Genomic DNA, 26,197 nt, shown 5'->3' with positions numbered 1-26,197 from the left:
TCGCAAATTATGATTTTAACAACAAAAAAAAAACCATTAATATAAGGTCTTCAGATGCGCCATATAGCATTTCCGGATGCTTCTTCTTTCGTACGTTTTGCTTTTCTTTGTCGCAGCATCGATTGCAAATGGACAAGCGCAGCGGCCGGGAAGGCTACAAGTTCTAAAAAAATCGCTAAGGGATTCGCAGCACGTAGACATCGATAATCAACTACTTTCGATTATTCAGCTTCCAAAGCTTGATAATTGCGCGTTGATGTTGCAGACTCTTCTGCAGGAAAACAGCCGAAGCAAATTTTTTTATGCCGGCTTTGATCCCATCAATTATCATCCTCCTAATGGCGAAAATGAAGGGCAACATTCTGGAGATCAAGAAGATAAATATTTGCCAAATAATGAATCTCGCAACGACGATGTAGAGCTTGCGAATGCATATGGCGCGTTCAAGCCGCCAGAAATGCCTGAGGATGCTTTGGTAAAAAACATCACCAGCATGTTCAATGAGGGCGAGAAACGTCCCGAAGACGCAGACGCATCAGCGGGAACTCTTAATGCTGCATTGATGGGACAATTGGCCATCCACTCCGGCTCGTTTGCCTTTGGAAGAGGCATCACGGTGGACATTGACATTGTTGCAAAAGGCACGTGGTACACATTGAAGAATGGGCTGGGGCGCATTCTCAAGCTCGGTATCAAGTCGCCAACGGCGCTTTCGCTGAATCTTCTTTTTGACCGTTTCTGGCTTCCAGAGGGAAGCGAGCTTTACATCCACGGAAAAACCGCAATGCTGGGTGCATACACGGCCGCTGTAAACAACAAGGAACACATGAAATTCGCCACCACTCCGCTTCCGGGATCCTTCTTGCTCATCGAGTATTATTCTCCAGAGTTTGTCAAGGAAGACCCAATTTTGCACATTTTCTCCGTCGTGCATGGATTTCGCTCAATTTCCACCTATTTGGACGATCGGCCAGAATTCGAGGCCCAATGCGAGGCCATTTCTTCCCAATTTTCTAATGAAGAAAATAACGAATCATTTCAAGAGCAGCTAGCCGATAATTTAAACGGCACAAGGGCAGGCATTTGTAACGTTAATGCTCCAGCTTGCTCAGAGTGCAGCAAGCTTCTTGACCAAGCAAAGTCGGTAGCCATCGTGATGACCTCAAATGGGCAGAAATTTTGCAGTGGATCCATGATCAACAATCGGAATCTCGATGGTCGGCAGCTTTTTCTGACCGCAGACCATTGTGTGAACGAGTTTAATTCGGACTTTCGCTACAATATTCTTGGGTTTAACTACCAATCCAAAGTGTGTGTGAACACGCCAAGGGATTGGCCCCTAACGCAGACCGTACAAGGGCTAAAGCTGCTAGGTAAGTGGCTACATTTTGACCCCCATTAGCTCGTTCCAAAGAGTCCGATTTTGCACTTTTCGAGGTTCAAGAGCGCATCCCCTCAAAATATCGCGTGTTCCTGGCAGGATGGTCGGCCTCTCAAATCGCTCCCAAATCCGCCGCTTGTATCCACCATCCTTCCGGAGATGTGAAAAAAATCTCCATAGTGACACCTGATTCCGGTCAACCTGATAAAATTTATTTGAGTTGCTGGAACGAATGTCCACTAAACTACCACTGGAAGGTCAGCAGATGGAGTAAAGGCGTTACCGAGCCTGGCTCCTCTGGCGCTCCGCTTTTCAACGAGGATGGATTGATTGTCGGGCAGCTGCATGGCGGTGCCTCATCTTGTAAAAACCCAACCGGATTTGATATCTTTGGCTCAATTTTTGCGTCAATGCATACGAAATCCTCGCGTTCAAATAGTTTAAAATTCTGGCTTGACCCAGGAGATTCAAAGTCACTAGATCTGAAGGGTGCGTATTTAAGTGATATTAGAAGACAGTATGTAAAAAAACGCCACCATTGACGCACCATCTAAATATGTGTATGAAATAAAAGTGTCGAGAGGCAGGTTTTAAAGGGCAACATATTGCTTGGAACAGATACGGAAAGAGGACATTTTCACATCAGCGGCGCATCTTTTTCATTCGCCTATAAACTGTTACGTTGAGGCTGCCTGTGTGAAATGGTGGCCGTGGAACTCTGAAATCCACGCCGTTTTCTTGAATTCAACACAATTTCCACCACAATTGGCCAAAATCCGATTCCAATTTGAGCAGCGATAAATTAGTTGTCTTGGGCGGGGGGGGGGCATCGCTGTAAATATTTTACGTTGATTTCTGTTTTCGGCTATTGCATGAGTGTACATACGACGATCCTTTTCATTGGCTTTGCAAAATCTTTTTGCAATGGAATATTTGGACGATGCAGTGGACGACAATGAGGATTCCGGTGCCAGCGTATCCAAAACGATACTCGTCATTTTCGAATCGAAAGCCGCAAAAGCAAAGCTTGGAATCTCAATATTTGATAGCAAGTCGAAGAGCATAATGCTGGCAGAGGTATTGGTTTGACGTTCGTTTTCCTCAAAGTTCCAAGATACCAGTCACTACTCGCTGGTTTCGAATTGCATTGTTGCAAATGAGCCAGGCATCATCGTAATACCTGACCATCAATGCGTCAAATTGAAATCCATTTTAGAAGATCTTTGCCACGATTTATTTGCCAAAAAGTTTTCAATTGAAGCCGCTGCGAGGCAATTATTTCGGGCAGAAGAAGTGCATGTGCTTGTGGACCGGTATTTTCTTGAGCCTGCAAGCATAAAGAATTATCTGATGGATAAGAGCTATTGTAGATCCGCAATTTCAGGACTATTTAAGTACTTGCAGCTGCACTTTTTAAATTTTCTTATCGATCCGATTACGTTTGCCGTCTGGCAGCATCAAAAGAGGCTCTTTATTGATGCAAAAACCTCTTATAAATATTCGTTGGACACAAGCTCAGATCCGATGAACAAAACAAACACGCTTTTCCATCGTCTCAACCATACAAAAACAAACTTGGGAGCAATGTTGCTTAGACAGCACATTTTGCAGCCATTGATAGACAAAGAGGAAATACTGCAGAGATTAAATGGCGTTGAAGAGCTGGTGTCCAATCAGGAGCAATATTACCGATTGGGAAATTCTCTCGCCAAACTGTCTAAATTTGGCGTTGAAGTGCTGAGAAGATGCACTTCTCTTACTAACTTCAAGCGGCTTTCTGATATTGAATTCAGCATCCAATCGCTGATCGACCTGACGTCGGCACTTGGAGAATTAAAGAATATTTTGAGCATATTAAGTAGCCTCGGCTCCCCAATATTCGGTGCAGTCAAAAAGGTTTTCCAACGCTTTTTTTTGCTTTAGATCCTACTTGAGAATAGTTTCGAAAGTTTGGAAGAAGAACTGGCCTCATTTATTGAGGTTGATGCGCCCAAGATTTTTGTGGACATCAAAAAACTGACCAACTCCCAGAAAAGATTGCACTATAAGCTTTTTCAGGTCAGGTCGCAACACAATACCCTGTTGTCAATTGGTATCGTTACGATGATTATCGCCATTTTAGCAAGGAGAATTTATCTTGAACTGTGTGACGATATTTTGGAATACTATTTTTTTGTTGCAAGTATTTTGTTGCATTGCTTTTGAGTAGAGCAATATCCGGACATCAACTTGGTTTCGTCAAAAAAATACGGGTTTCTATTTTCATACTCAAAGGACGAAAACATTGATAACGCCGCTCGTTCCGCTTGTCCTCCTCCCCAATTCATACTTGTCAAGGAGGAAAACGAAAAGTTTCTTTATGCTACCCTTGACCTTGTTTGCGTGTTTCGCTAACGGCCATAGGTCAAACTTAACGGGAGATTAAGCGAGGCAAAGTCGGAAATCCTATTGCTATCGCACAAGTTGTACGTTCCCTGATGTATAGACTCCTGGTGGGCCTGTGCAATAGTTTACAGACAAAGCTCTATTTGTTTCATAATATCATGGAGGGCATTTCTCTTTTGGATGTGCTCTTTTCAAACGCCACGTATTCGCTGCTGAATGACACCGGTGCGTGGTTTGCATTGCATAATTCGTCAGTGAAGCCTGTATTTTCTAACGTGATGGCCATTAAACGAGGCCGAAATCCCATTCTTCTTGGGAAAAGCTCGGACCAATTTTCTGGGTCGGTCATAGAAAACTCGGTGTATTCTGGAAATGGGGTAAATCTGATATTGATTTCCGGTCTCAACCAAGTACCGTGTTTCCCCCCGTGATCGCTTTAATGGTAGAGCGGCAAGTCCAGCATTTTGCAGCAAATTTTATGCTTCCAAATTATGGCACAAATTGGGATCTTTGTTCCAGCACAGTACTGCTCGTTAAAGATAATCACAAATATTCAAACGGTGATGCCAAACCTTATTTCCTCGATCAACAATTCGTCTTCGCTGTTTAATGAGCTTGTTTTTGTGGAAAGAACTTTTTATTCACTGGAGGCCTTTGAAGATGCCCCTAATTCTTCCCTGATCTTGATTGACGAAATCTGCCAAAGTACTGCACCAAACGAAGGCATTGCACTTTTATTCACCATCTTTGAGCACTTGGCAAACACAGAGGTAGTCCACATCATCTCCTTGTACGTTTAGGCCACGACATTTACCATCAGCTCGTTTCCCGAGATCATCAGAGCCCTGTCGTACCATCCCAATGTCGCCTGTTTTCATATGCAATCAAGTGTAAGTGAGCAGGCTCTTTATTTCGCAGCTATCCCAACTAGCCACGGACCAGATAATTCATTCGTATAAACTAATTAGCGGCTACAAAAATGACCATCAATACGGTATGCCGTGGCTGTCATAATCATTGAAGGGCTAAAAATTGCAAGAAACTACATCTCCAATCAGGCAATCATATCTACAGCGTACGACATATCTTCCACGATAAGAGCGAGCGTCAATAGCACAAAACAAAAGGCAGATGGCAGGATCAAGCACCTGCAAAACGAAAAGGCACAAAAAATGGTATGCCTTTGTATGATAAATGTGCATTAGCAGGCAAAGGCCCTGCTGAACATACTTGAATCCACCTCTCTGGATGAGAATTCACTAAAAAAATATTTGGTGTTTTTGCAAACCAAGCTGGAGATGACTATGTTTGAAAATTACAATTAAAACGCCCACCATTTTACAGGCAATTTTTGTGCCATTTATAAAATGATTATCATCCCAGAAAATGAGGAGCTCATCGACCAGCCGTTCAAGTCGGAGGCCGATTTAGAGGCCGAGGCTCAACTTGCTCAATTAGAGGACCTGCGGGGAAAGGCAAATGCACTCTTGTTTGATCAAATGCAACTCAAACTGGAGACCGCTCCATATGATGCTAGATTTCCACACCAGAATCAAACCAAACATTGCTGGCAAAATTACGTAGATTATCAAAAGTGCATTCGCGCTAAGGGCGACCATTACAAGCCTTGTGAACATTTCAGATGGATCTATAAAATCATGTGTCCGCCTCTCTGGGTAGGGACGCTCATGGTTTTCTGATTTGTAGATTTCTAAATGGGATTCGTATGTTGAGGAGAACCGCTTTCCGGGGAACCTAGAACCGCCTAAAGAACTTTTGGTTGACCCTCAATAGAGGGTCTAGTTTGTTTGGCAATAAACATTTCGTTAAAGTGGCTTATTTTAATTGAAATATTTGTCGGCAAACATACGCGCTTCACGAACGGCCTCGTTAACCGTGCAAACGTCGCCAACAACTGCGGTGCCGTGTGCAACTTCTCCCTTACCAGCGCCGTACCTTGCAGAGATCAAATGATTGATCGCATCAAGCCAAGAAATAGGGGTAACTCCAAGCGAACAGGGGATATATGCAATCAAACAAATAGCGCCGCTCTCAACATCGTGCGACAATAAAAGCGCAGGGATTTTCTTGGCTTTAAAGGGAACCAAGGCAGATGAAAGTATTTTTCCATCGGCTCCCTCAACAACCTTAACGATTGGCTTCTCAGAGATCGAGAGTGCTTCCTCAAATTCCTTCATCATGTTTTGAAGGATGGCTGCTTTGCGGGTTTTATCACCATCGTCCCATTGCTTCCTAGCGGTAGCTAACAATTGACGCAGGGAAGCCTTTTCATAAATCGGAAGGTCGGTATCGTCAATCTTTTTGGCGAGATACTTTAAAGTGGAAAGAGAGCTGCCATTTTTCGAATCGCTGAGGTCGAGTCTATCCAACTCGGCTCTAATGGATTTGGCAGCAGATCTTGATTCTGCAGCCTGGGGTCCAGTCAAAGACACGATTCTTCGGATTCCCTTTGCAATCAAATTATCCTGGGTAATGACAAAGTCGGAAATATCGCCGCAAAACGACACATGGGTGCCACCGCACAATTCTACAGAAGCTTCATCTCCTGCCATGACAACACGAACGGGATCGGGGTATATTTCACCAAAAACGGCTCTTAGATTTGGGATTGATCGAGCCTCTGCCAGCGGAACGACTTTTGTTATCACAGGGGCATTTGTCCGGATGATGGCGTTGATTTTGTGTTCAATTTCAACAAATTCCTCAATTGACAATGGAGGGTTAGGTGCTCCATAGTCAAAGCGCAAACGATCTGCAGCCACGAGCGATCCCTTTTGGTCGGTTACCTTGTCCATTCGAGAAGAGCCAGAAATTGTGGATGAAATTGCCCAATTCAAAAGATGAGTTCCAGTATGGTTTCTTCTCAGAGCAGCTCTTTTCTGCGAATCGTAACAAAGATCGTACTCTGAATTTGTAAAAATCGACGAGCCAGGCGCCAAAAAGCCCAAGTGGACCACATATGAGCCAAATCGGCGGACATCTTTAATGTCAACGAAAAGGGTATTTTGCTGAGTAATCGAGCCAGAGTCTCCGATTTGTCCTCCAGCCTCAGCATACATATTGGTGCGGGAAAAGACCAAAGCACAGGGAATCGGTTCTGTCGAAGCAGAAAGGCTTTCCAACGGCTTATCATTATGCTCGCTGGTAAGGGTATTGAAAATTGCCAGCAGCGTCGATGTTAGCTTTTCGGAGACTGTAGAATACTTGGATTCATCATTTGTGGGCGGTATTTTAAGCCTCGACAATTCTTCCAGTTTGTGAACATCAAGCACAAATTGAGAAAGTCGTTGTTCCGAAAGCGGATCATCATTTGAACTTGGCAAAGACGAAGCAAATGTTCCTTTTGAGATTTCCTTGGCTAATGCCTGGGCTTCCAAATAGCCTTGCTTGTCAACGGTTAGTCCCCGCTCCTCAGCCATAAGAAGAGTCAGATCGAACGGAAAGCCATAAGTGTCGTACAATTTCCAAGCGAAAGCGCCATCCAACGTCGAGAGGGATGACTCTTTGGCCATTTCAACAAACTTGGAAAACTGCAAAATCCCCTTGTCAAGCGTATTCCTGAATTGGGCCTCCTCTTCGCTAATAATTGACTGGATACGAGGAATCGAGGAAAAGAGCTCTGGGAATGCATCCCCAATTGTTGATCCAACAGCCACTGGGACAAGAGAGGACAAGAATCCAGGGGCAGCGTGCAGTTTTTCATGGGCATATCTTATGGCTCGTCTAAGAATGCGTCTTAACACATACCCTCTTCCTTCGTTTGATGGGGAACCTCCATCCGAAATCGCTACGGAAAGCGTCCGGATATGATCGGCAATGACTCGATATGCAGTGTCGATTCCACCGCCCCCAGAGCAAAAGTCTTCGTTCCCAACAAGTCCGGAGTATGGGCGGACATTACACTTTTCTCTGATCGCCTCAAAAAGCCCCTCGAAAACATCGGTATCATAATTTGATGGCTTTTCTTGTAAAACGGAAACAAGGCGCTCAAATCCCATCCCTGTATCGACATGCTGGTTTGGAAGCAAACGAAGCGATCCGTCTGCTTCTCTATTAAACTGCATAAAAACCAGGTTCCATATCTCAAGAACCATGGGGTCGTCGCGATTTACCAAATGAGATGCATCTCGGCCGCCGCCAATCCGATCATAATGGATTTCGGAACATGGGCCGCACGGACCGGATTCTCCCATTTCCCAAAAGTTTTCTTTCATTCCAAATGGAAGAAGATGGGCGGGGGAGATTCCTTGAGATATCCAAAGCTCCTTTGCTTCGATGTCTTCTGGAATTCCGAGCGCCGGATTTCCCTCAAAGTATGTGACATATATACGGGCCGGATCCAACTTGTAAACGGTAGTTAGCAGCTTCCAGGCCATTTCAATTGCTTCGCGTTTGAAATAGTCTCCGAAAGACCAATTTCCAAGCATCTCAAAAAAGGTGTGATGATACGTGTCCTTTCCAACATCATCCAAGTCATTATGCTTTCCGCCGGCACGAATGCACTTTTGCGTATTTGCAGCACGACGAAGTTTGGCGAATGGCGAACTTGGATCAACAGTGCCTTGAAAGATGGGCTTGAACTGGGTCATCCCAGAATTGGCGAAAAGCAGAGTCTGGTCTTCAAAGGGAATGGTAGGAGAGGAGGCAACGAATGTATGGGAATTTCCTTGAACGAAAAAGTCGATGAATTCCTTACGGACCTTTGAGGCTGTCCAAGTAAGGCTTGATGCTGGTGAAGAGGTGGATGCAGAAGCACAGGTCGAAGCAGAAGCACAGGTGGAGGCAGAAGCACAGGTGGAGGTGGAGGAATGCATTACCACGGAATACAGGGAAAAAAAACTACGTAAACGTCCTATTGAATGACTAAAAAGTTGTCAATTTACGCTCATTTTAAATGTGCCTAAATTTTACTAATGGTCAAGCAACGATTCACCACTCTCGATGTTCACGCAATGAGCAAAGAGCTTAAATACACTCTTTTCCCATGCTCTAGTTCGCCATATCGCGTGCAAAATGTATACCAGCTGTCCCAAAAGGCCTTTGTACTGAAGCTGACCAGATCGGATGCCATTTCCTCGTTGGACGACAAGTTGCACCCGCCAAAGGTTTTCCTCTTACTAGAGTCGGGAATTAGATTCCACCCCACCGTATATGATATTTCATTCAAATCGCTGTCCAGCGCACTTGCTCCATCTGCATTTCTAGTCAAGCTTCGACAATATATAAAGGGAAAAAGAATGACATCTTTGGAACAATTAGGCAATGATCGGGTTATCAGGATGATATTTGGCGTTGGGGAAGAGTACGAGTTTAAAATTTACTTTGAATTGTACTCCTCGGGCAATGTCATTATTACCGATGCCGGCGATCGGATTTTGGCGCTGCTGCGAATAGTTGAAACCGAGAAACTCAGTATCAACGTAAATATGGCGTATCGTCAATATGCTTCGCACTTGCAAGACTCCGATGTGGAAGCATCGCTCGCAAAGGCTTTAGCTTCATGCTCTAATCCAAAAAAACTGGTGTCTCTTTCTCCATTTTTCAAGGGATCTACGATCCTTGCACAAGAGGCCATATCGCTATATACGAGTGGCAATCGCGATATTAAGTCTGTTATTGCAAAAATCTCGTCTTACGAAGATTCTTTTTCCGGCCACATCCTGAGATCAGATTCAGGGTCTTTGCAGGAATATTCTCCTGTCCCTTTCCCGTTGATGGAAGGGTCCTTTGTAGTCGATAAGCATCCTTCTTTTGCAGCGTGTGTGGACTTTTTTTATGCAACCATCGAATCAGAGCTTGCTGCTGAAAGGGAAAGAAACTTGAAAGCTACTGCAGAACAAAGGAAGGCGGCAGTTAGGGAAACGCTGGATATGAGAATCGTCGAGCTGAAATCTTCTGAAGCAGATGCCTTTGAAAAGGCTCTGGCTATTGAAGAAAATGAAGATCTGGTTAATGCTGCGCTTTGGGCCATCCAATCTGCGCTTGCCACCGGAATGTCGTGGGATGAAGTTTTCATACTTGTTAAAAAAGAGAAGGAGAAGGGAAACTCGGTGGCCTGCATTATAGACTCGCTTGACTTTTATAGAAATTCAATGAAAGTCCTTCTTCCTTGCTCTTCATCCTCAAGCTCTTCTTTGATGCTCACTATTTCTCTTGAGCTCTCTCTTTCCGCAAGAGCCAATGCTCAATGGTGGTATAATGAACGGAGAGCAATTGCCTCAAAGTGCGAAAAAACCGTCGAGGCGCAATCGAAGGCAATTGCCTCTTCTTTGCGCAAAATCGACTTTGACTTGAAAGAGGCGCTATCAAAGCTACCTAACTCCATCGACAAGACCCCGATGAGGAAGATCATGTGGTTTGAAAAATTTTCTTGGTTCATCTCTTCAGATAACATCCTTGTGGTAGCTGGTACAAATTCTTCGCAAAACGAGCTTGTTGTCAAAAAATACATGGGCTCGCGAGACATTTACCTTCACGCAGAATTACAGGGCTCACCCTCAGTGCTGATAAAATGTCCCGTTGGTGAGGCAGAAGATCAATGGAATGCACCGCCAGCCACGCTTTCACAAGCAGCATCCATGGCCGTGTGTTTATCCTCCGCTTGGACTTGCAATATCGTGACCAGCGCATATTGGGTTTATTCAAGCCAAGTCTCAAAGAGCCCACCCACAGGGCTATATTTGACACCTGGTTCATTTATGATATATGGAAAAAAAAACTTCATAGCACCTTCTCAATTGGTTTATGGGTTCGGGTTCTTGTTCAAACTGGGCGACTCTGAATCTATAGAAAGGCATCGACAAATAACTTTGGCTAAAGATGCTGCTCAACAAGAGCTGCCATCTACCCGCTGCTATTCTGCCGATGCTATTCTTGACCCCGAATTTTTGAAAAATGAAGAAATCAGAATTGCTCGTGTTTCAAAGGTGATCGAGGAACGCGGTCTGAATAAAACCACGCCCAAGACTACCCAAAAAAAGGAATCGAAGAAAAAAAGTACCAATCAAAATGAGACCAAATCTTCTAAAGTGGACTCAAAAAAGGATGTGGTGGTTCCTTTGCATTCTGTTCGAGGAACTCGAGGAAAGTTGAAAAAGATTAAAAAGAAATACCAACAGCAGGACATTGAGGAGGCACTTGCCCGGATGGAAATTCTTGGCACTCAAGATGCAGAAAGACATCTTCAGCGAAGGTTTCCTGTTAAAAATACCAACATCAGTGCTGATGTTGTTGACGATACATCTGTCATCGGTGCATCCCTATCTACAGAGGCAGCAGACCCGCATGAGACGACCAAGTCTATTAACATGCAGGACCAAGTGATTAGACTTTGTGAAGATGAAGAGGTTCCGAGAGACACCTATGCAGGTGTCGACGATGGATTGGACGTGCATTCTGATGAAGAGTCCTACTCCGATGAGATCATATCTACCTCCATTATCGAATCTTTTACGGGAAACCCACGGCCCGAGGATGTCCTTAGCTATTCAATTGCAGTTTGTGGACCCTGGTCCTCAATTCAAAACCTTGCTTGCAGTGTCAAATTGACCCCTGGTAACTTGAAAAAAGGCAAGGCCGTAAAAACAGCGACCTCCATTTGTCTTTCACAGACTTCTCATGAAAAAGATAAGGATCTGGCCAAAAGGATGTACTCGCTTATCAAAAAGATAAAGGAAGAGACCATGATCAATATCATGATCCAAAATTGTAAAGTTGCCGGCCCAACTCAAGTCCTGCAAAAAATCCAGAAAGCTCAGAAAAAGTCTATTAAACAGAAAGCCAAGGAAAGACAACCTGGGTCGAAAAAATAAATTTATTTTTATTTTTCATACACTCTCGTCGCGAGCGCGTTTCTCACTTGGAGGCTCGATTGGTTCTGGTGCACGTATACTATTTCTGGACCCCGATGCAGCTGCCGAAAACACGAGTGTTTGATTTTTCTTTCTGTACATTGTTTCGTGTGCATCCTGGACCAATGCACAGAATGGAAAGAGGGCGACCGCAAAGATTGAGCTTTGACAATAAAAAGGAAACACCAAACCTGTTTGAATCTTCCTTTAATTCGTCCTTATGAAGATCTTGAATCATAAGCCTATTTCTTAAAACGGCAAAGGGCCAGCAAAAACATGATGGAAAGTCAAAATCCTTTTTGTCCAACGTGGCCTTTACTTTTGCAGTAAGAATACTAGAGGGTTAACTACGCCCAAATTTTACCAAGGAATAAAAAAAGCCAAAAGACATTCAAGCGGCGAAAACAGACAGGCGCAAAAATGATGGTGATACCCGTTTTTATTAAGAAATTCGAATGGAGATGCCATTTTTAAGAAAATAGATCGGTCCTCAAAATATTGTTGGTCGTGTCGTACACATGATCAACAAATTTATAGATGAATGGATATCATCATCGGTTGCCAACATACCACACAGATCGGACGCAGATCAATTGGATTTAAAATTTTATTGGCCAAAAAATGACAAGAGTGGGATTTGAACCCACGCCTACAATGTAGAACAGGGCCTAAACCTGTCGTCTTAGACCACTCGACCATCTTGCCTTTAAATTTGGAATTTAAGGAATTATTACAAATTTATTTTTTGCATGATCAATAAATCTCTGCTCCTTTTAATCACATCACTTTTCACGCTTTTTCATATCTCCATGGCTTCTTCTGGATGCGAACACACATTGGTCATCCTCAAGCCTGACGCGGTTAAGCGCGGACTAATCGGCTGCATTCTTCAAAGGTTTGAGCAAAGAGGCTTCAAGATTGCTGCTGCTAAGCTGATGGTTGCGACTGACGAACTGCTTGAAAAACACTATCATGAACATACTTCAAAGTCTTTTTACCCTGGGCTTGCCAGATTTATGAAGAGTGGGCCAGTCATGGCGTTGGTTTTACAAGGAACGTCTGTTGTAAGTGTCACTAGGGCTATGATGGGGCAAACCAACCCAGCAACATCGGCGCCTGGAACGATCCGCGGGGATTTTGCGATTGAAACGGATTCAAATGTTATCCATGGCTCTGATTCGCTCAAAAGTGCAGAGTATGAAATTGGGCTGTGGTTCCCTGAGCTGAAAAAGCCAGAGACCCCGCATGATTTCTTATAAACGATTTATTTCATTTTGTACCGCTCAATAATGAGGCAATGTGATTCTTCAAACAGTCAATGGAATCAACCGAAGCATTCCAGCATCTAAATGTGCTCAAGATTGATTTTGCCGGGAAATGGGTAACGGGAAGTTCATTTTTGAGGATGTCCTCCGTATTGGCCTCCAGAAAAAGCTCCAGGGGTTGATTGCTCAAAAGCTCATGGTAAATCTTGACCGCTAATTTGGGCAAAGTTAACTGTTGCGCGCTGTACCTCTAGCGACCAATGCATCACTGAACCCGGCCAATTTTGCACAATGTATGCTCAAGCTGTTGGTGCTGAACCCCTCGATGATTCTAAAGTTAAAGGCAAATCTAACTTGTATAAAAAGGTGGTGATATTTTCGGAATCGCAAACCTCGGTTTTTAAAAACCGGATTTTTTGCAAACACGACTGGTCGATGAGAGTTCTTATATGCTCAAAGTAGTGAGAGATCAGGAAAATTCGTGGACAATCCTCCAGCTTTAGAAAATACAACACCAAAGAGATGAATAAAGAAAGCCCATCGATTGTGTCGGATCCGGGACCAAATTCATCGATCAGAATGAGAGACCGTGATGAATAAAGTGACAAGATGGAATCGATTGCTGCGAGATTTTGAACAAACTTTCTATTTGCGATGACAGAATTTCCGTCATTGGCCATGCAAAAAAGCTCCTTTACAATGCCAATTGTGAAGCCCTCGTTCGCAGGAACATAGGAGCCAATGTGTGCCAAAAGGATGATTTGGCCAACCTGGGATGATAATAAGCTTTGAGGGAAAACCTGTTTTAGATATACCGATTTTCCCGAGGCATTAGGGCCGGTGATAAGAGTAAGCAGGCCACGTTCCGAATTGCTTTGGATATTATTGCTGATGAAAGTTGGGGTGGACATGTTTTCAACAACGAGATTCCTTGATCATGAAAATGGAATGCAAACCTGCCGCCCTCGACGTGGACGGTTGTGTCCAGAGTTAACGTTGGCCTTGTTAGGTTGAATTTGTCGATCGAAATGCAAAGGGAAATTATGGCATCTATTTCCGACAAGTCGCACCAAATCCTGTAAAAGATGCGCCGTTCCTTCATGGTAAGATGGTGTGTGATAAAATGATGGCAAATATCAAGCTCGATGTCTTTGATTTTTGAATGAATATCCCCATACACGTCATCCAGATGCTTCATACGCAGGCTTTTGCAAAAGACGCCGCTATTGATGGATATGAAAACGATATCCAACTCAAGAAAAGAGGCAATCAGATCTAAAGAGTCCTCACAAAAAGAGATGTTCGTTTCACCATTGCTTTTGATATTAAGCAGAAATCCAAGATGAGGAAAGTACACGCACGTGATGCAGAAATTGTCGACCAGCGACATGATGTAATCGTGCCTTTCGGAAAGGTTATTTTTTGCCAAATCTTGGCAAAAAATCATGGCTTCCTGATTCAACAAACTAGATATGTTGGAGTAGATGTCTTGGTAGTAGTCCAAATCGCTGGAGTATTCCGGCTTGATGATTAACATATTGTCACTTGAGGTGGCGCCACTTTGACCGATCGGGTTTGTAATAAAGATACCTTCAAATGCTTCCACAGAGCAAACCAAAAAGTCGTTCATGTTGAAAAGCTGCTTAAAAGCATCTGCGTTAGAAACGCTCTTTAAAATGTTGCCAATGTTCAAGGCAGAAGAAGCCAAAAGATAGTACTTTGTGAGCTCCTCAACATCATACAGCGAAATGTCTCTAAACTAGCAACGTCACCAAATACAAAGTACTTGTGGCATTTTAATATGCGAAAGTAGGGAGCATAGACTTGCAAAATCACATTTGCTTAAACATCGAATGTTGTCGATCAAATCCAAGCGCCGCTCAATAAGAGTAACATGGGATAGGGGGAATCTGAACCAGTTTTTCAACATTTTTGATCCGCCCGCCGTAATTGTCGTGTCAAACAAGTCTAAATAAATGCCCACAATTGTACCAAACAACGAGGCATTGGCATTTGAACAGACCTGGCTAATTGACGGATCAAGAAAGACGGACATCGATCTAAAAATAAGCATCTCGGGCAACCTAAGAGAAGTGATATCAATCAGCATAAAGTCATCGCTATCATTTAATGGATGTGTGCGCATACATGGAGAAGATTTTGACCTTTGAAAAGATTTCGGTCGGCGTAGAATGGAAAGCCGCTCGGTAGTATTTCAAAATAGCATTAGCACAGCTGATCTTAGAAATCAAAAAGAGCCGCTACCGATAGGTTGTATTCTTGAAGATTGATTTTCCTTAGTGCAGCCTCAGAAGTAGATAGCAGTATGTTTCTGTTGCTTTTGAACCAAGATATCTCGACGGGCTCCAGCGTTAGAGGTTCATTACGCTGGGCATTAATGCTTTCAACTAAAAGTTAGCTTGGCATTGCTGAGAAAACCAATTTCAATCAAAGATGACATTGCATTGGTGTTGAGATTGATCGAGTGCAAACAAACATCGGAGTTAATTATTTGCAAATCTACACATCAGCAATAACCGTCTGACGTTGGCTGATGTAGCTTATAAGGGAGAGGTCGATGTTTCTTGTGATAAACAAGGTATCTGCATCGACGTCAAACAGGGCAAGCGAAAATATGGAGCCTTTGCTGTGAAAGGAGGAGATCGATTCCTATTTTAAACGTTAGCCTTCCTACGTTGGCGTTAACCATCCGTTGAGACACCAAAATGCCCGTTTTGCACCTCATGCATGTTAACAACACTCGTGAAATATTGCAAATGCATGAAAATGCATGAATAATGCAAATTCGGGTTTTTAAATATCCCAAATGGTTTTTGATTGCATTAATGAGCGCGTGGAGCGTGATTCCCATAAGATCCGGTATGCAGATTTCGAAAACCAGGCGGAATTCAACGCCATTAAAGCATTGTATCATGTTCAGCTGAGGGGACATCAAACTCCTGAATCAAAAAGAATGGATCTCGAAGAGTTTGAAAAAATCTTCCTGATTCCTCAGACCTGTGGTTACAAAGACATTTTTCACGAAACCATCTCAATGGTGGCCCCTCAAGCCCCATTAAATGCATACTTGAAAAATTCATTGCTCAAAAATGAGCAAAGCTTGAGTTTTGCTTCGCTTTGTACTGATCCCAAAGGCCTTCTTGATGGGGGGACCTCTTTGCTTGCATTGAAGCCATTTTGTTTTCAAAAGAGATACAAACATATTGAAAAGCCGACTTTGCTTGCATTGACATATCCTGCTGCTCCGATTATCGATCAGACCGCATCTGGCGGCACACCCAGCTCCAGTCTTATTGAAGCTGGCAATGGCAGCGGTCAACTCCAAACAAAGGCTTCAAAGCTAACCAATGCCGATCATATGGAGCTCTCAAAATTGAATTTGCCGCTGGTGTTTATGAAAGTTGAGAAAAATAGCATCACTCCACACGTGGAAAAAGAGAGCAGCATTCTCCATTGCAACAAGGTAAGTGCGGTTGCAATATTTTGTCCTTAGCCAAGCTCCGATGAAACAAAGACCAGAAAACCCCCCAAAAAACCTTCAAAATCTTTGGATATAAATCCAAAAGCAAGCAAATATGTAAAGCACATTATGAATGAGCAGTTGCCACAATTATGGTCAGAGGCCGAATGGGTCCAATTTGCCAATTCCACCAAATTGCCGATAGATTCCCCATTTAAAAAAAGCAAGGCCTCAAAGGCCGTGTCAAAGGTTACGCCATCCGACAATGGATGTGCTCGCATCGATGGGTATTTATCGCACATAAAAAATAAGCTGTGGAGCCGCGAAAATGATGCCAAAGACATGAACTGGGCCCGTTCGTTTTTATTACTTTGTGAGCCTGATTTCAGCGATGCCGTGGCATGTGATGTTCCAAAAAGATTTCTTTTCGTCACAAGGTCTTGTATTCATTTTTGGGGGCTATTTACTTCGTATCAAATTGAACCAAATGACCTGATCGTTTATTACCAAGGGGAGCTCATTTCCAGCAGAGTTGCCTTTTTGAGGGAACAGTATTACACCAAAAATGGTAATTGCTCGTCATTGATCGCTAGGCATCGGATCCTCCTATTTGTTTAGATGCGATGACAACTATGTCGTCGATGCGACTGCCAAAGGCAACATAGCAAGGTTTATGAACCATTCCTGCGATCCAAACTCCTATGCCGTGATAATCAATGATACATCAGGTGGCATAAAAATCGGAATTTATGCCAAAAAACACATTGACCCTTGGCAGGAAATAACTTATGACTACAAATTTCCCATAGAAGAGTTTGATAAGCTCATTTGCCATTGCAGGGCCCCTACTTGTAGGGGCTATCTGAATTAATTGCAAAATCGAGAAATTTTGTTGTAAATAAACTTGATAACTTTTTATTTTTCAATGACCGTAACATATCCCAATCGAATCTATGCGTCCTCCATCGATGCTAATGGTATTGTCATTATCCTTTGATCCCTCCCATTTGTGTAGAAGTTGGTGCAAAATGTATGTGTGACGTTTGCCATCTCGACATTTCCAATACAATTTATATCAATTGTGCCGAATGTTCCAATGTTGATCTCTGCATTTCTTGTTTTTCTTCCGGCTCAACTCCAGCTCCCTCTTTTACGGAAAAGCTTCCACAAAATCAAAACGCCTCCCCGCCCCCTCAGCACAAAGCAACCCATGCTTACTATGTAAAGGTAGCGCCTATCTTGCCATTCTAAATTTAGGAGCCGCTGGATTTTCCTATTTTCGATCCAAAATGGAGGGCTGATGAAGAAATATATCTGCTTGAAGCATTGGAAAAGGTTGGGATTGGAAACTGGATTGACATTTCGTTTTACCTTGGCTCGAAGACACCGGAAGAATGTGAATCCCACTATAGGGATGTCTATTTGAGCAACAAAAACACACTGGTCCCTCATCAGAGCCAGATGGTGCCTGGAAGATTCAAGCTTCCTTTGTGCAAGGTGGGTAGCATTTTATCTTAGCTTTAGATCAAGGCACCAATTCAAGAGCCACCTGCTAATTCTATTTCGTCCTCTCCCTCTGATCACGAGCTGGTTGGATACATGCCAAAGCGAGAAGAATTTGAGACCGAGTTTGAAAATGATGCCGAACATCTTGTAAAGGACATCTGTTTTTTGGATACGGACAATGAATTTGAAAGAGGTGAGAGGTTTCTTTGGTTTTTTATCTCAGAATTGAAGTTCGCAATTCTCTTCACATATTGTGATGCGCTTGAAAAAAGAGAGGAAAGGAAGAGAACCATTTTTGAACACAACCTTGTAGAGTATAAGAAAGTAGTCTTTGTTGTCTTTTCTATAGCTAACCACCATTGATAAGGATCGGGCAAAGGAGGAGAAGGACATCCATCAAACATTGATCCCATTTGCTCGATTTATGAGCAAAGAAGATTTTGCCCTGCTGACAGCCGACTTTATCGACGAGTTTTACTTGAAGAAATATATCCATCATTTACAAACGCTAAGGAAAAAAGGTTTCCGTACCATTGAGCATGCGCTCAATTATAATTCAAAGGCCACCGCCATCAATGTAAGATGTTCTTTTTTCATCCTAGGACCAAATAAAATCAGCCGCCAATATATCGATCAAGATTACGCCCAAGGTAGCCCTTTGGATGCATTACTACCCTCTTAGGAGCTAGCAAATACAATGACAAAACCAGGCGGCACTCCCGGCCCACAAGTCCGTCGGGGGATGGGTATTGAAACATGCGTTCATCAATAGGGGTACCATTGGATATTTCAGATGCCGATGGCATCGAGTTGCTGTCCACTAACGAAAAGAACCTGTGTTCTATACTTCGAATATTGCCAAGGCTGTATTTAACCATCAAGGAGACCCTTATTGCGGCAAACGCTAAATACGGACATTGTAAAAGAGCCCAAGCAAGGAGCCTTATCAAGATAGACGTGAACAAAACATCTCGCATTTACGACTTTTTTATTGGCGCTGGCTGGATTAAGCCGAGGCCCGACAAGAGTGGTACATCTTCGCCAAGCGAGCCAAACATGGAAGAAGAAGCCATCGCTTCGGACTATTCGACCTTGGACTTTTCCGAGACCTCTGAGGCAACCACAGCTTCCCGCCCACCAAGAGATGTGGAAATAAAGCTGGAGGGCCAAGAGGAGAGTGCTCATGACGCTGCCGGTACCGTTGTCCCCCAAAAGCGTCGCAGCTCTTCAGAGGATGAGAATCTCGCAAAAAAAGTTCCTATAGTAAAGCTAAAGCTGTCTGTTTCGTCTCCCTCAGAGTGATTTGTGCCCATTGGCAATGCTATCGATCTGCTCTGATGAGTGGCGTGTCTTTTTGAAAATCTGACGCTTTACCACGTGTCGTCAAATTGTACTTACAGAATTTAAAATTATAATTAAAATTTAAGTTTACACCTTGCAAGTAATTAAGGTATCAGCACCAATATTAGAATGTTCGTCATCAATCGCATCACTAATTTTTCCGAGACTGATAAAAAGATTCGTCAGGCCATTTACCAGCATGATTGACATTAATTTATTCCGTGTTGAAAGAGGAGGAAATCCCGAGCTTATACGAGTGTCGCAACGCAAGCGCAACGCCTCTGTTGAAGTTGTCGATGAGATAGTTACAATCGATAAGGAATGGGTCAAATGTAATTCTGAGTGGCGTTTTTAATCTGCATTTAGTGAGGTTTGAAGTGGATGAGCTAAACAGAAAAATCAAGGTCGTCCAAAAACAAATTTCCGACCTCATAAAAACAAATGACCGCGCCGCAGCAGAGGGCCATTTGACGGAAAAATCTGCGCTTGAAGAGGAGCGAAAGTGCATCGAGTCAAATATGGATGCCAAGATGGCCCATTTGGAGAAGCTGTTGGATTCGATCGGAAATATTGTGCATGAAAGTGTCCCTGTTTCTAATGACGAGGTATGCAGCCTTTTGTTGGAGCTCCATTACTAGGCAAACAATGGCATCGTGAGATCGTGGCATGGCCATGGCTCAGATGCAAAGGCTCCTTGCAAGAAAGAAAACATCATGTCACACGACCAAGTCCTGACTCGCATTGATGGGTTTGACCCAGAGAGAGGCGCAAAAGTTGCCGGGCATCGTGGCTATTTCCTAAAAAATTGGGGTGTTCGTCTCAATTTGGCGCTTATTCAATACGGATTGGATTTCCTTTCAAAGCGAAACTACACTCTTTTGYAAACCCCTTTTATGATGAAAAGAGACATGATGATGCGTACGGCCCAATTGAGCGATTTTGACGACCAGCTTTTCAAGGTGCGTGTTTGTTGAAAGCACACTAACCCTCAATAGATAGTGGACGAATCGGGCGAAGACAAGTATTTGATTGCTACCTCAGAGCAGCCCATATCTGGTTTCCATGCCAACGAATGGTTTGAAAAGCCTTCGGAAACCCTTCCGCTTCGATATGGTGGCCTTTCTTCTTGCTTTAGGAAAGAAGCCGGCGCCCACGGAAAAGATACATGGGGCATCTTTCGCATTCACCAATTTGAAAAGATCGAGCAATTTGTGCTAACGGAGCCCCAGCACTCGTGGGCCATGTTTGAGGAGATGATCGGCACCTCTGAAGCCTTTTACCAATCCCTCAACCTTCCCTACCGCATTGTGAGCATTGTTTCTGGGGCGCTGAACAATGCTGCTGCAAAGAAGTACGACCTTGAAGCGTGGTTTCCCTATTTTGGCGAGTACAAGGAGCTTGTTTCCTGCTCGAACTGTACCGATTACCAAAGCCGCTCTCTTGAGATCCGATGTGGAATCAAAAAGCTTGGTGACCGAGAAAAAGTGTACGTGCATCTCCTCAATTCGACCTTGACGGCAACAGAGCGAACTCTTTGCTGCATAATGGAGAACTATCAGACTCCAGAAGGGCTGGCCGTGCCTGAAGCGCTTCGCCCATATCTTGGAGGTGCCGAATTTATCCCATATACCGCTCCAATTCGGATTCGCAAATAATTCCGGCTCCTAATAAATGTGTAACGGTTGCAATCGCCAAAATGCGTCCAATGGTGCGTGTATTTGGAGCCACGTGCCCTTTTGCTATGATTAGCAGCGAACAAACGTCTGCATACGGCCAAAATATTAAAAAAGGCAATCATTGCCATAGCGCACAGTATCGAATGCTGTCAGGTCGGTGATTTATTGATTAGGGGAGGCAGCGGCCTATGTATCTCGGGTACAGGCATACGTCACGCACGTGGTCTCTTTTAAGAAGCCAAGCCATGAATCTCTCAAAGCCGAGCCCGAATCCACCGTGCGGAAACGATCCATACTTTCTGAGGTCGATAAACCAATAATAAGGGGCCGGGTCCAGGCCTTCTCTTTTGAAGCCTGCCATGAGCTCCTCTTCATCAAAGATACGCATAGATCCACCGACAATCTCTCCAACATTTGGCATAAGCAGATCACAAGACTCGGTCACGCGAGGATCGGAAGCATCTTTCATCATGTAAAACGACTTGATTTCAACGGGAAACCTGCACAAGAAAATCGGCTCCCCAATGGTGTCGGTCATGAATCGCTCCGGCTTTTCAGGAATGTCGTCTCCAAACTGAAAAGGCATGCCATCCTCTTCTTTCATCACGCTGTGAGCCTGGAGCCAGGCAATTGCTTCTGAATAATCCATGCGTTTGAACGGGCGCTTTGGGGCAACAAATTCCGGATGCAAATCTTTCAAATATGCTGCTGCAATCGGATGCTTCAGCATGCGGGCAACAACATCGCACACCATTTCTTCAATACGGCACAAAAGATCATCAAACTTGATAAAGCTAAACTCGGCCTCAATGTGAGTGAATTCAGAAAGGTGCCTGCGGGTTTTGGACTTTTCGGCACGGAAAGACTCTTGGATGCAGTATACGTCTCCCAGAGAAGGACAAACAGTCTCCAAATAAAGCTGCGACGATTGAGTAAGGTAGGCCTTTTCTCCAAAGTAATCGAAAGAAAAGAGAGTAGAGCCACCTTCAACTTGCGTCTGCAGAATACAAGGCGGTGTGATCTCAAAATAGCCCGACTTTTCAAAGTGTCCCCTGAAGGCGCCCAGAAGCCAAGACCTTAACTTGAGGATCTTTGTAGCGGTTTCTCCTCGATGCACAAGATGTCTTTGATTCAAAAGAACATCCACAGATGCCTCCTGATTAAGGCAACATTCGAAAGAATCTTCGCCAGCAGGAGCCATCCGAATAACCTCCCAAAAATCGACCTGTAACTCATGACCATCCGGTGCTACTTGGCCTTCAGGAACGGCGACCAATGTTCCATATACCGAAATTGTAGACTCGACGGAAAGCCCTTTTGCATGCGCATTGCTGACCTAAATTTCTTGTCAAAATTGCAAAAGTACCATTTTTGAGTCGAAAAAGCACTGGAGATAGCCTGTTCCGTCTCTCAGCACTACGAACATGATAGACTTTCCTTGGCGTCTTAAGCGGTGAACCCATCCATCGATCTTGACTCTTTTTTTCTGTTCTCTTGCAGGCACGGCATCCCTTATCTTAATATGGGCCGGCTCTGGGAGAGAAGGATCTTGTACAAGCGGGAGATCCTCAGAAGTGGTTGTAGGAACAGAGGCCTTCGGAGTGCTTATGGAAAGCTTGGACATTTTTTTCTCGGTAATCTCATTGAACTGCTTTGCCTTCTTTAAAGCAGACTTTGAGACCGGTGCGTAAGGTTCAGCCGAGTCATCGCGGATCATAAAGAGAACATTCTCCTGCTTGTTTGAAGAGAATGCAGAATTCAAGGTAGCCCAAGGGTGTTCCAAAGAGCCGGACTCTGATGTGGCAACGTCCGATCCAGTTTTAGAGCAAATGAATATTTGGGATGTAGATAGCATTAAAAAATTGGCTGCAATTGATGATTCATTTTACTCATCGGTGCCCCCCGTTTTTAATGTAACCCTAACCGTTTACACTGAAACCCCGTTGAAATTTAATTTAATGTACAGAGCCTATCGAACTGTCATGTAACCCTAGCAGCCTGTTATTCATCCTCATGCTGCACGTCATGCGGCAACATGACAAAAAATGAAAGATTGCCGAGAGCAACGTGTTGGCTGATGCTTCTGACTCAGCAATGAGTCCCGAGGGTACCCGTGTTTTAATTTTTCATATCATGATTAAGATTATCTGTTGATTGGATCACCCCCGTCAGCTGATAAAAATTTATCAGAACATAATATTACTTTCATCCTTTTTCCAAGGACGATTTTGAAATACGCCGATGGGTTTCTATTTATATTGCATTTTTTTCCTTTTTGGGGCGCATGCGTCTCTTCTCTGCCATGCTTATATGAACCTCACCACCACAAATATACTTCCGAATATAAAAATTCCCTTATATCGGGTTGGGAACCCATTTTTTAATTTAGCCGGGTTTTTCCCACTTTCTTCAGATGATTTTTCAATGACCGCGTCTCCTGCTTTGCAAGAAGCATTGGCCTTTAAATATGCCGTGGAAATGGTCAACTCTGATGATTCTGTTCTTCCAAATGTGACGGTGGTTTACCAGATTAGAGATGTCGGATTTTCTACCAGGAATTGCTTCACTTCTGCCATAGAAATTCTGGAAAACAATATAACGATGATAATCGGTAGGTTTGTTTTCTAATCTCCAGGACCCCCAACTTCATTCCAGGCTCTTACTCTCGGCTTTTTTTTAAACCAATATGATGTGGGCATCGTAACCTACTCTGCAACTTTTGAATTGCCCGAATATTCGGTCAATTTTTTGAGAACAATCCCTCCCGCTCGCGAGGAGATCCGTGCTCTTGTCTCCCTTCTTGGTGTCTTTAATTGGACTCTTGTTACTCCGGTTTTCAGCACCGACATTTATGGCCTCTCCGGGAGGCATGCAATTGATAACCTTGCCGGTTCACATGAAATTCGCTTCCCGTGCATTACGATGATAAAAACAGGGATGCTGAGTAGAGCCCGAAATGTGAATGAGCGCTCAATATTGAATCTCATTTCTTGTATTAAATCCATCCCAAATTTAAGCGTCGTGTTACTCTACATGAATCCGCTTCTGGCAATGGCGGTTATTAAAATCTTCTACAAAGAAAAAATCAAGGGCATCACTTTTATCTTCTCYGAGGCTTCCTCTGAAATACTTTATCAACCCTCTAGAATTTCGATAGATTTTTTTCCTTACAAATATATTTTAGGTACGTTCGATTTCCATATTTCCACTCTAGGTTCGATAAGCATCAGTCCATATATTACGCCCTATGAAGCCCTTAGATCTTATATTGCAATAGGCAGAGAGAGTGAAAATTACCGCCAATATACAAGAATGTGGGAAGATACATTCAAATGTTTCTATTTTAATCCTGATGAACCGATTCCAGATTTTGCAAAAAAAATTCCGGTTTGCGATCTAGATGTCGCACATCGGAAATTTCCTTTCAATTGCAGGTGTACTGGGGAAGAGATTCTGAGTCCTACGGTGATTACGGTAATTTATTGTAATTTTATTGTCTAGTCATACTCCCTCTTTGTGGTCAATGCAGTCAAGTCGGTCGCAGGAGCCTTAAACAGATTAATTGAAAAATGTCAAAAGCCCTTGACTTCATGCAGCGAAATTAGTGGAAAAGATATTATCGATGAGATGAAAAGGGAGATAGTTGAGGGGGTTTATGGGCCTGTAGGGTTTAAAGAAGCCAACCCAATAGACTCAAAATATTCTTTCCTTCAAGCCATTAGTAAAAATGCAACAACAATCATCGGCGATTACCAAAACGGCGCCGTTAATATTGATTTTTCGAAAACTTATTTTTACCTGGTCAATAAAATCCCAATTTCTCGAGTAGTTCCGCTCGAAAATTCTTTTGACTCTGCTGGGGGCATATTGCTTTGTGCTTGCGCGGTCTTTCTGGTATTACTTTCATTCGCCTTGATTGTGATTGTGTGGAAATTTCGAGAAAGAAAGCCCATCAAAGTGGCGTCGCCCATTTTCTGCGAATTTATTCTGGTTGGCGTTGTTTTGTGCAATATCTCGGTAATTCTCAACAGCGTTCGGCCATCTTATCTGGTTTGTAGCTTTAAGCTTTGGTCGCTCGTTATTGGCTTTAGTCTTGTGATTGCCAATATGCTTGCAAAGACATATCGCATTTTCAAGATCTTTTCTGTGCATCGTCCATCGACCTTGGTCACTAAAAATAGCCATCTGTTTATCTTTACTGGATCTCTTTTGCTAATCAATGTGATAGTTCTGTGCTTATTTACATTTACAAAGCTGGCATTTGAGCCCAAAGTTGTTTCGTCGCCCCGGTCTCCATATTTCTCATTTGTGATATGTTCTCAGGCCAACGTGGAGCTCTCCAACGTGGCAAATATCTTTTTGTTGATTTTCCTGGTGTTTATTCTTTTTCTTGTTCTTTTGTTGGCTGTTCTTGCCTTCTTAGTAAGAAAGGTCGATTCCCAATTTAACGAGTCTTTTCATATTGCAATTACTGTGTACACATATGTTTTGGTTTTGGTGATCGCAACACCCCTGTACATCATATCGGGGGCATTGACTGACCCAATCAGTGCCAAGTATTACGAAGTTAATATCAGCCTACTTGTCATGATGGCGGTTACTCTTGCAGCTATATTTTATCCAAAATTTTTGGCTTTATGGAGAGAAAATAAGGCCAATAGATCGATTGAGTCTGAAATTTTTTCTCCATCCATATCGGATTTCTTTTGTCCACGCGTGTCTAGAGGGGATGTTCTGACGGGCGATAATACCGATTCCCGTTCAATTGCCTCTTCAAGGCTCACCGAAGTTTCCCCCAAGCATGCTGGCGAAGATGACATTGATTCGAGCAGTGATGAGGATAAGAATACAGAAACTTTGAATGGAGATTTTGAGCTTACTTTTATTTCATTTGACTTTTGGGACGACTGAAAAGAGCCCATGTGTTGCAACCTTCGTCATTGGCTGGTTCATAAGTACCATTTTACATATCTCCCTCCTCCGCTATATCTATTAATTTTGAAAGTTTGAAGATTTGTATTATTTATTTTACCATGCTATTCCGATACCTACTCCTTCCGTAGTACTGCTTAGAGTTAGGGTTGGCTCTACATCCACATTGGTACGTTTGAGGATAATGCGTCTCCTTCTGCTTCTCACTGGGAATAATTTGTGTTTATTATTTAACCAAAATGACCCAAATAAATATCCAATTATCCAGAAATTTGCATCTCCTGCAGAGCAAGTTTAATGTAAATTAAATTGCAGTTTTCAAATTCAATAAAATCTCCTGATGTTCCCCAGTGGACGTG

At 43.3% G+C, this 26,197-nt stretch overlaps 15 protein-coding genes across 15 annotated transcripts; 12 read left to right on the top strand and 3 right to left on the bottom strand.

Moving 5' to 3' along the window:
- Nucleotides 1-76: 76 nt before the first annotated feature.
- On the top strand, nucleotides 77-1,923 carry DI09_20p270 (uncharacterized protein; the record flags this gene model as incomplete). The annotated part of the gene is made up of 3 exons (XM_013383083.1): nucleotides 77-475; nucleotides 506-1,373; nucleotides 1,403-1,923. The coding sequence occupies 3 exons, from the start codon at nucleotides 77-79 to the stop codon at nucleotides 1,921-1,923; spliced, it is 1,788 nt and encodes a 595-aa protein (XP_013238537.1).
- A 382-nt stretch (nucleotides 1,924-2,305) lies between these two features.
- On the top strand, nucleotides 2,306-3,304 carry DI09_20p260 (uncharacterized protein; the record flags this gene model as incomplete). Its single annotated transcript, XM_013383082.1, has 3 exons — nucleotides 2,306-2,374; nucleotides 2,431-2,458; nucleotides 2,496-3,304. 3 exons carry the CDS (start codon nucleotides 2,306-2,308, stop codon nucleotides 3,302-3,304), a joined length of 906 nt encoding a protein of 301 aa, XP_013238536.1.
- A 180-nt stretch (nucleotides 3,305-3,484) lies between these two features.
- On the top strand, nucleotides 3,485-3,775 carry DI09_20p250 (uncharacterized protein; the record flags this gene model as incomplete). The annotated part of the gene is made up of 2 exons (XM_013383081.1): nucleotides 3,485-3,563; nucleotides 3,591-3,775. 2 exons carry the CDS (start codon nucleotides 3,485-3,487, stop codon nucleotides 3,773-3,775), a joined length of 264 nt encoding a protein of 87 aa, XP_013238535.1.
- A 149-nt stretch (nucleotides 3,776-3,924) lies between these two features.
- DI09_20p240 (Msh4 protein) lies at nucleotides 3,925-4,566 on the top strand (the record flags this gene model as incomplete). Its single annotated transcript, XM_013383080.1, has 2 exons — nucleotides 3,925-4,143; nucleotides 4,213-4,566. 2 exons carry the CDS (start codon nucleotides 3,925-3,927, stop codon nucleotides 4,564-4,566), a joined length of 573 nt encoding a protein of 190 aa, XP_013238534.1.
- A 567-nt stretch (nucleotides 4,567-5,133) lies between these two features.
- Nucleotides 5,134-5,466, top strand: DI09_20p230 (polypeptide vib of cytochrome c oxidase; the record flags this gene model as incomplete). Its single annotated transcript, XM_013383079.1, has 1 exon — nucleotides 5,134-5,466. One exon carries the CDS (start codon nucleotides 5,134-5,136, stop codon nucleotides 5,464-5,466), a length of 333 nt encoding a protein of 110 aa, XP_013238533.1.
- A 141-nt stretch (nucleotides 5,467-5,607) lies between these two features.
- DI09_20p220 (uncharacterized protein) lies at nucleotides 5,608-8,601 on the bottom strand (the record flags this gene model as incomplete). The annotated part of the gene is made up of 1 exon (XM_013383078.1): nucleotides 5,608-8,601. One exon carries the CDS (start codon nucleotides 8,599-8,601, stop codon nucleotides 5,608-5,610), a length of 2,994 nt encoding a protein of 997 aa, XP_013238532.1.
- A 99-nt stretch (nucleotides 8,602-8,700) lies between these two features.
- On the top strand, nucleotides 8,701-11,598 carry DI09_20p210 (RNA-binding protein; the record flags this gene model as incomplete). Its single annotated transcript, XM_013383077.1, has 1 exon — nucleotides 8,701-11,598. The coding sequence occupies one exon, from the start codon at nucleotides 8,701-8,703 to the stop codon at nucleotides 11,596-11,598; it is 2,898 nt and encodes a 965-aa protein (XP_013238531.1).
- Nucleotides 11,599-12,446: 848 nt separating this feature from the next.
- On the top strand, nucleotides 12,447-12,896 carry DI09_20p200 (nucleoside diphosphate kinase; the record flags this gene model as incomplete). The annotated part of the gene is made up of 1 exon (XM_013383076.1): nucleotides 12,447-12,896. The coding sequence occupies one exon, from the start codon at nucleotides 12,447-12,449 to the stop codon at nucleotides 12,894-12,896; it is 450 nt and encodes a 149-aa protein (XP_013238530.1).
- Nucleotides 12,897-12,906: 10 nt separating this feature from the next.
- On the bottom strand, nucleotides 12,907-14,958 carry DI09_20p190 (uncharacterized protein; the record flags this gene model as incomplete). The annotated part of the gene is made up of 5 exons (XM_013383075.1): nucleotides 12,907-13,115; nucleotides 13,151-13,233; nucleotides 13,413-13,790; nucleotides 13,859-14,661; nucleotides 14,926-14,958. The coding sequence occupies 5 exons, from the start codon at nucleotides 14,956-14,958 to the stop codon at nucleotides 12,907-12,909; spliced, it is 1,506 nt and encodes a 501-aa protein (XP_013238529.1).
- Nucleotides 14,959-15,729: 771 nt separating this feature from the next.
- DI09_20p180 (uncharacterized protein) lies at nucleotides 15,730-17,254 on the top strand (the record flags this gene model as incomplete). The annotated part of the gene is made up of 3 exons (XM_013383074.1): nucleotides 15,730-16,386; nucleotides 16,417-16,951; nucleotides 16,977-17,254. The coding sequence occupies 3 exons, from the start codon at nucleotides 15,730-15,732 to the stop codon at nucleotides 17,252-17,254; spliced, it is 1,470 nt and encodes a 489-aa protein (XP_013238528.1).
- Nucleotides 17,255-17,308: 54 nt separating this feature from the next.
- DI09_20p170 (uncharacterized protein) lies at nucleotides 17,309-18,578 on the top strand (the record flags this gene model as incomplete). The annotated part of the gene is made up of 6 exons (XM_013383073.1): nucleotides 17,309-17,360; nucleotides 17,399-17,604; nucleotides 17,641-17,880; nucleotides 17,914-18,213; nucleotides 18,239-18,466; nucleotides 18,492-18,578. 6 exons carry the CDS (start codon nucleotides 17,309-17,311, stop codon nucleotides 18,576-18,578), a joined length of 1,113 nt encoding a protein of 370 aa, XP_013238527.1.
- A 67-nt stretch (nucleotides 18,579-18,645) lies between these two features.
- Nucleotides 18,646-19,191, top strand: DI09_20p160 (uncharacterized protein; the record flags this gene model as incomplete). The annotated part of the gene is made up of 1 exon (XM_013383072.1): nucleotides 18,646-19,191. The coding sequence occupies one exon, from the start codon at nucleotides 18,646-18,648 to the stop codon at nucleotides 19,189-19,191; it is 546 nt and encodes a 181-aa protein (XP_013238526.1).
- Nucleotides 19,192-19,429: 238 nt separating this feature from the next.
- DI09_20p150 (cytoplasmic serine-tRNA ligase Srs1) lies at nucleotides 19,430-20,885 on the top strand (the record flags this gene model as incomplete). Its single annotated transcript, XM_013383071.1, has 4 exons — nucleotides 19,430-19,562; nucleotides 19,609-19,835; nucleotides 19,920-20,189; nucleotides 20,226-20,885. 4 exons carry the CDS (start codon nucleotides 19,430-19,432, stop codon nucleotides 20,883-20,885), a joined length of 1,290 nt encoding a protein of 429 aa, XP_013238525.1.
- A 190-nt stretch (nucleotides 20,886-21,075) lies between these two features.
- On the bottom strand, nucleotides 21,076-22,761 carry DI09_20p140 (uncharacterized protein; the record flags this gene model as incomplete). The annotated part of the gene is made up of 2 exons (XM_013383070.1): nucleotides 21,076-22,242; nucleotides 22,273-22,761. The coding sequence occupies 2 exons, from the start codon at nucleotides 22,759-22,761 to the stop codon at nucleotides 21,076-21,078; spliced, it is 1,656 nt and encodes a 551-aa protein (XP_013238524.1).
- A 569-nt stretch (nucleotides 22,762-23,330) lies between these two features.
- DI09_20p130 (gamma-aminobutyric acid type B receptor) lies at nucleotides 23,331-25,817 on the top strand (the record flags this gene model as incomplete). Its single annotated transcript, XM_013383069.1, has 3 exons — nucleotides 23,331-23,444; nucleotides 23,562-24,371; nucleotides 24,408-25,817. 3 exons carry the CDS (start codon nucleotides 23,331-23,333, stop codon nucleotides 25,815-25,817), a joined length of 2,334 nt encoding a protein of 777 aa, XP_013238523.1.
- Between the last annotated feature and the right edge of the window lie 380 nt (nucleotides 25,818-26,197).

Source organism: Mitosporidium daphniae, assembly GCF_000760515.2.
Source record: "Mitosporidium daphniae strain UGP3 chromosome Unknown contig-20, whole genome shotgun sequence".
Taxonomy (NCBI): domain Eukaryota; kingdom Fungi; phylum Microsporidia; genus Mitosporidium; species Mitosporidium daphniae.
This window is presented reverse-complemented; position numbering and strand designations above follow the sequence as displayed.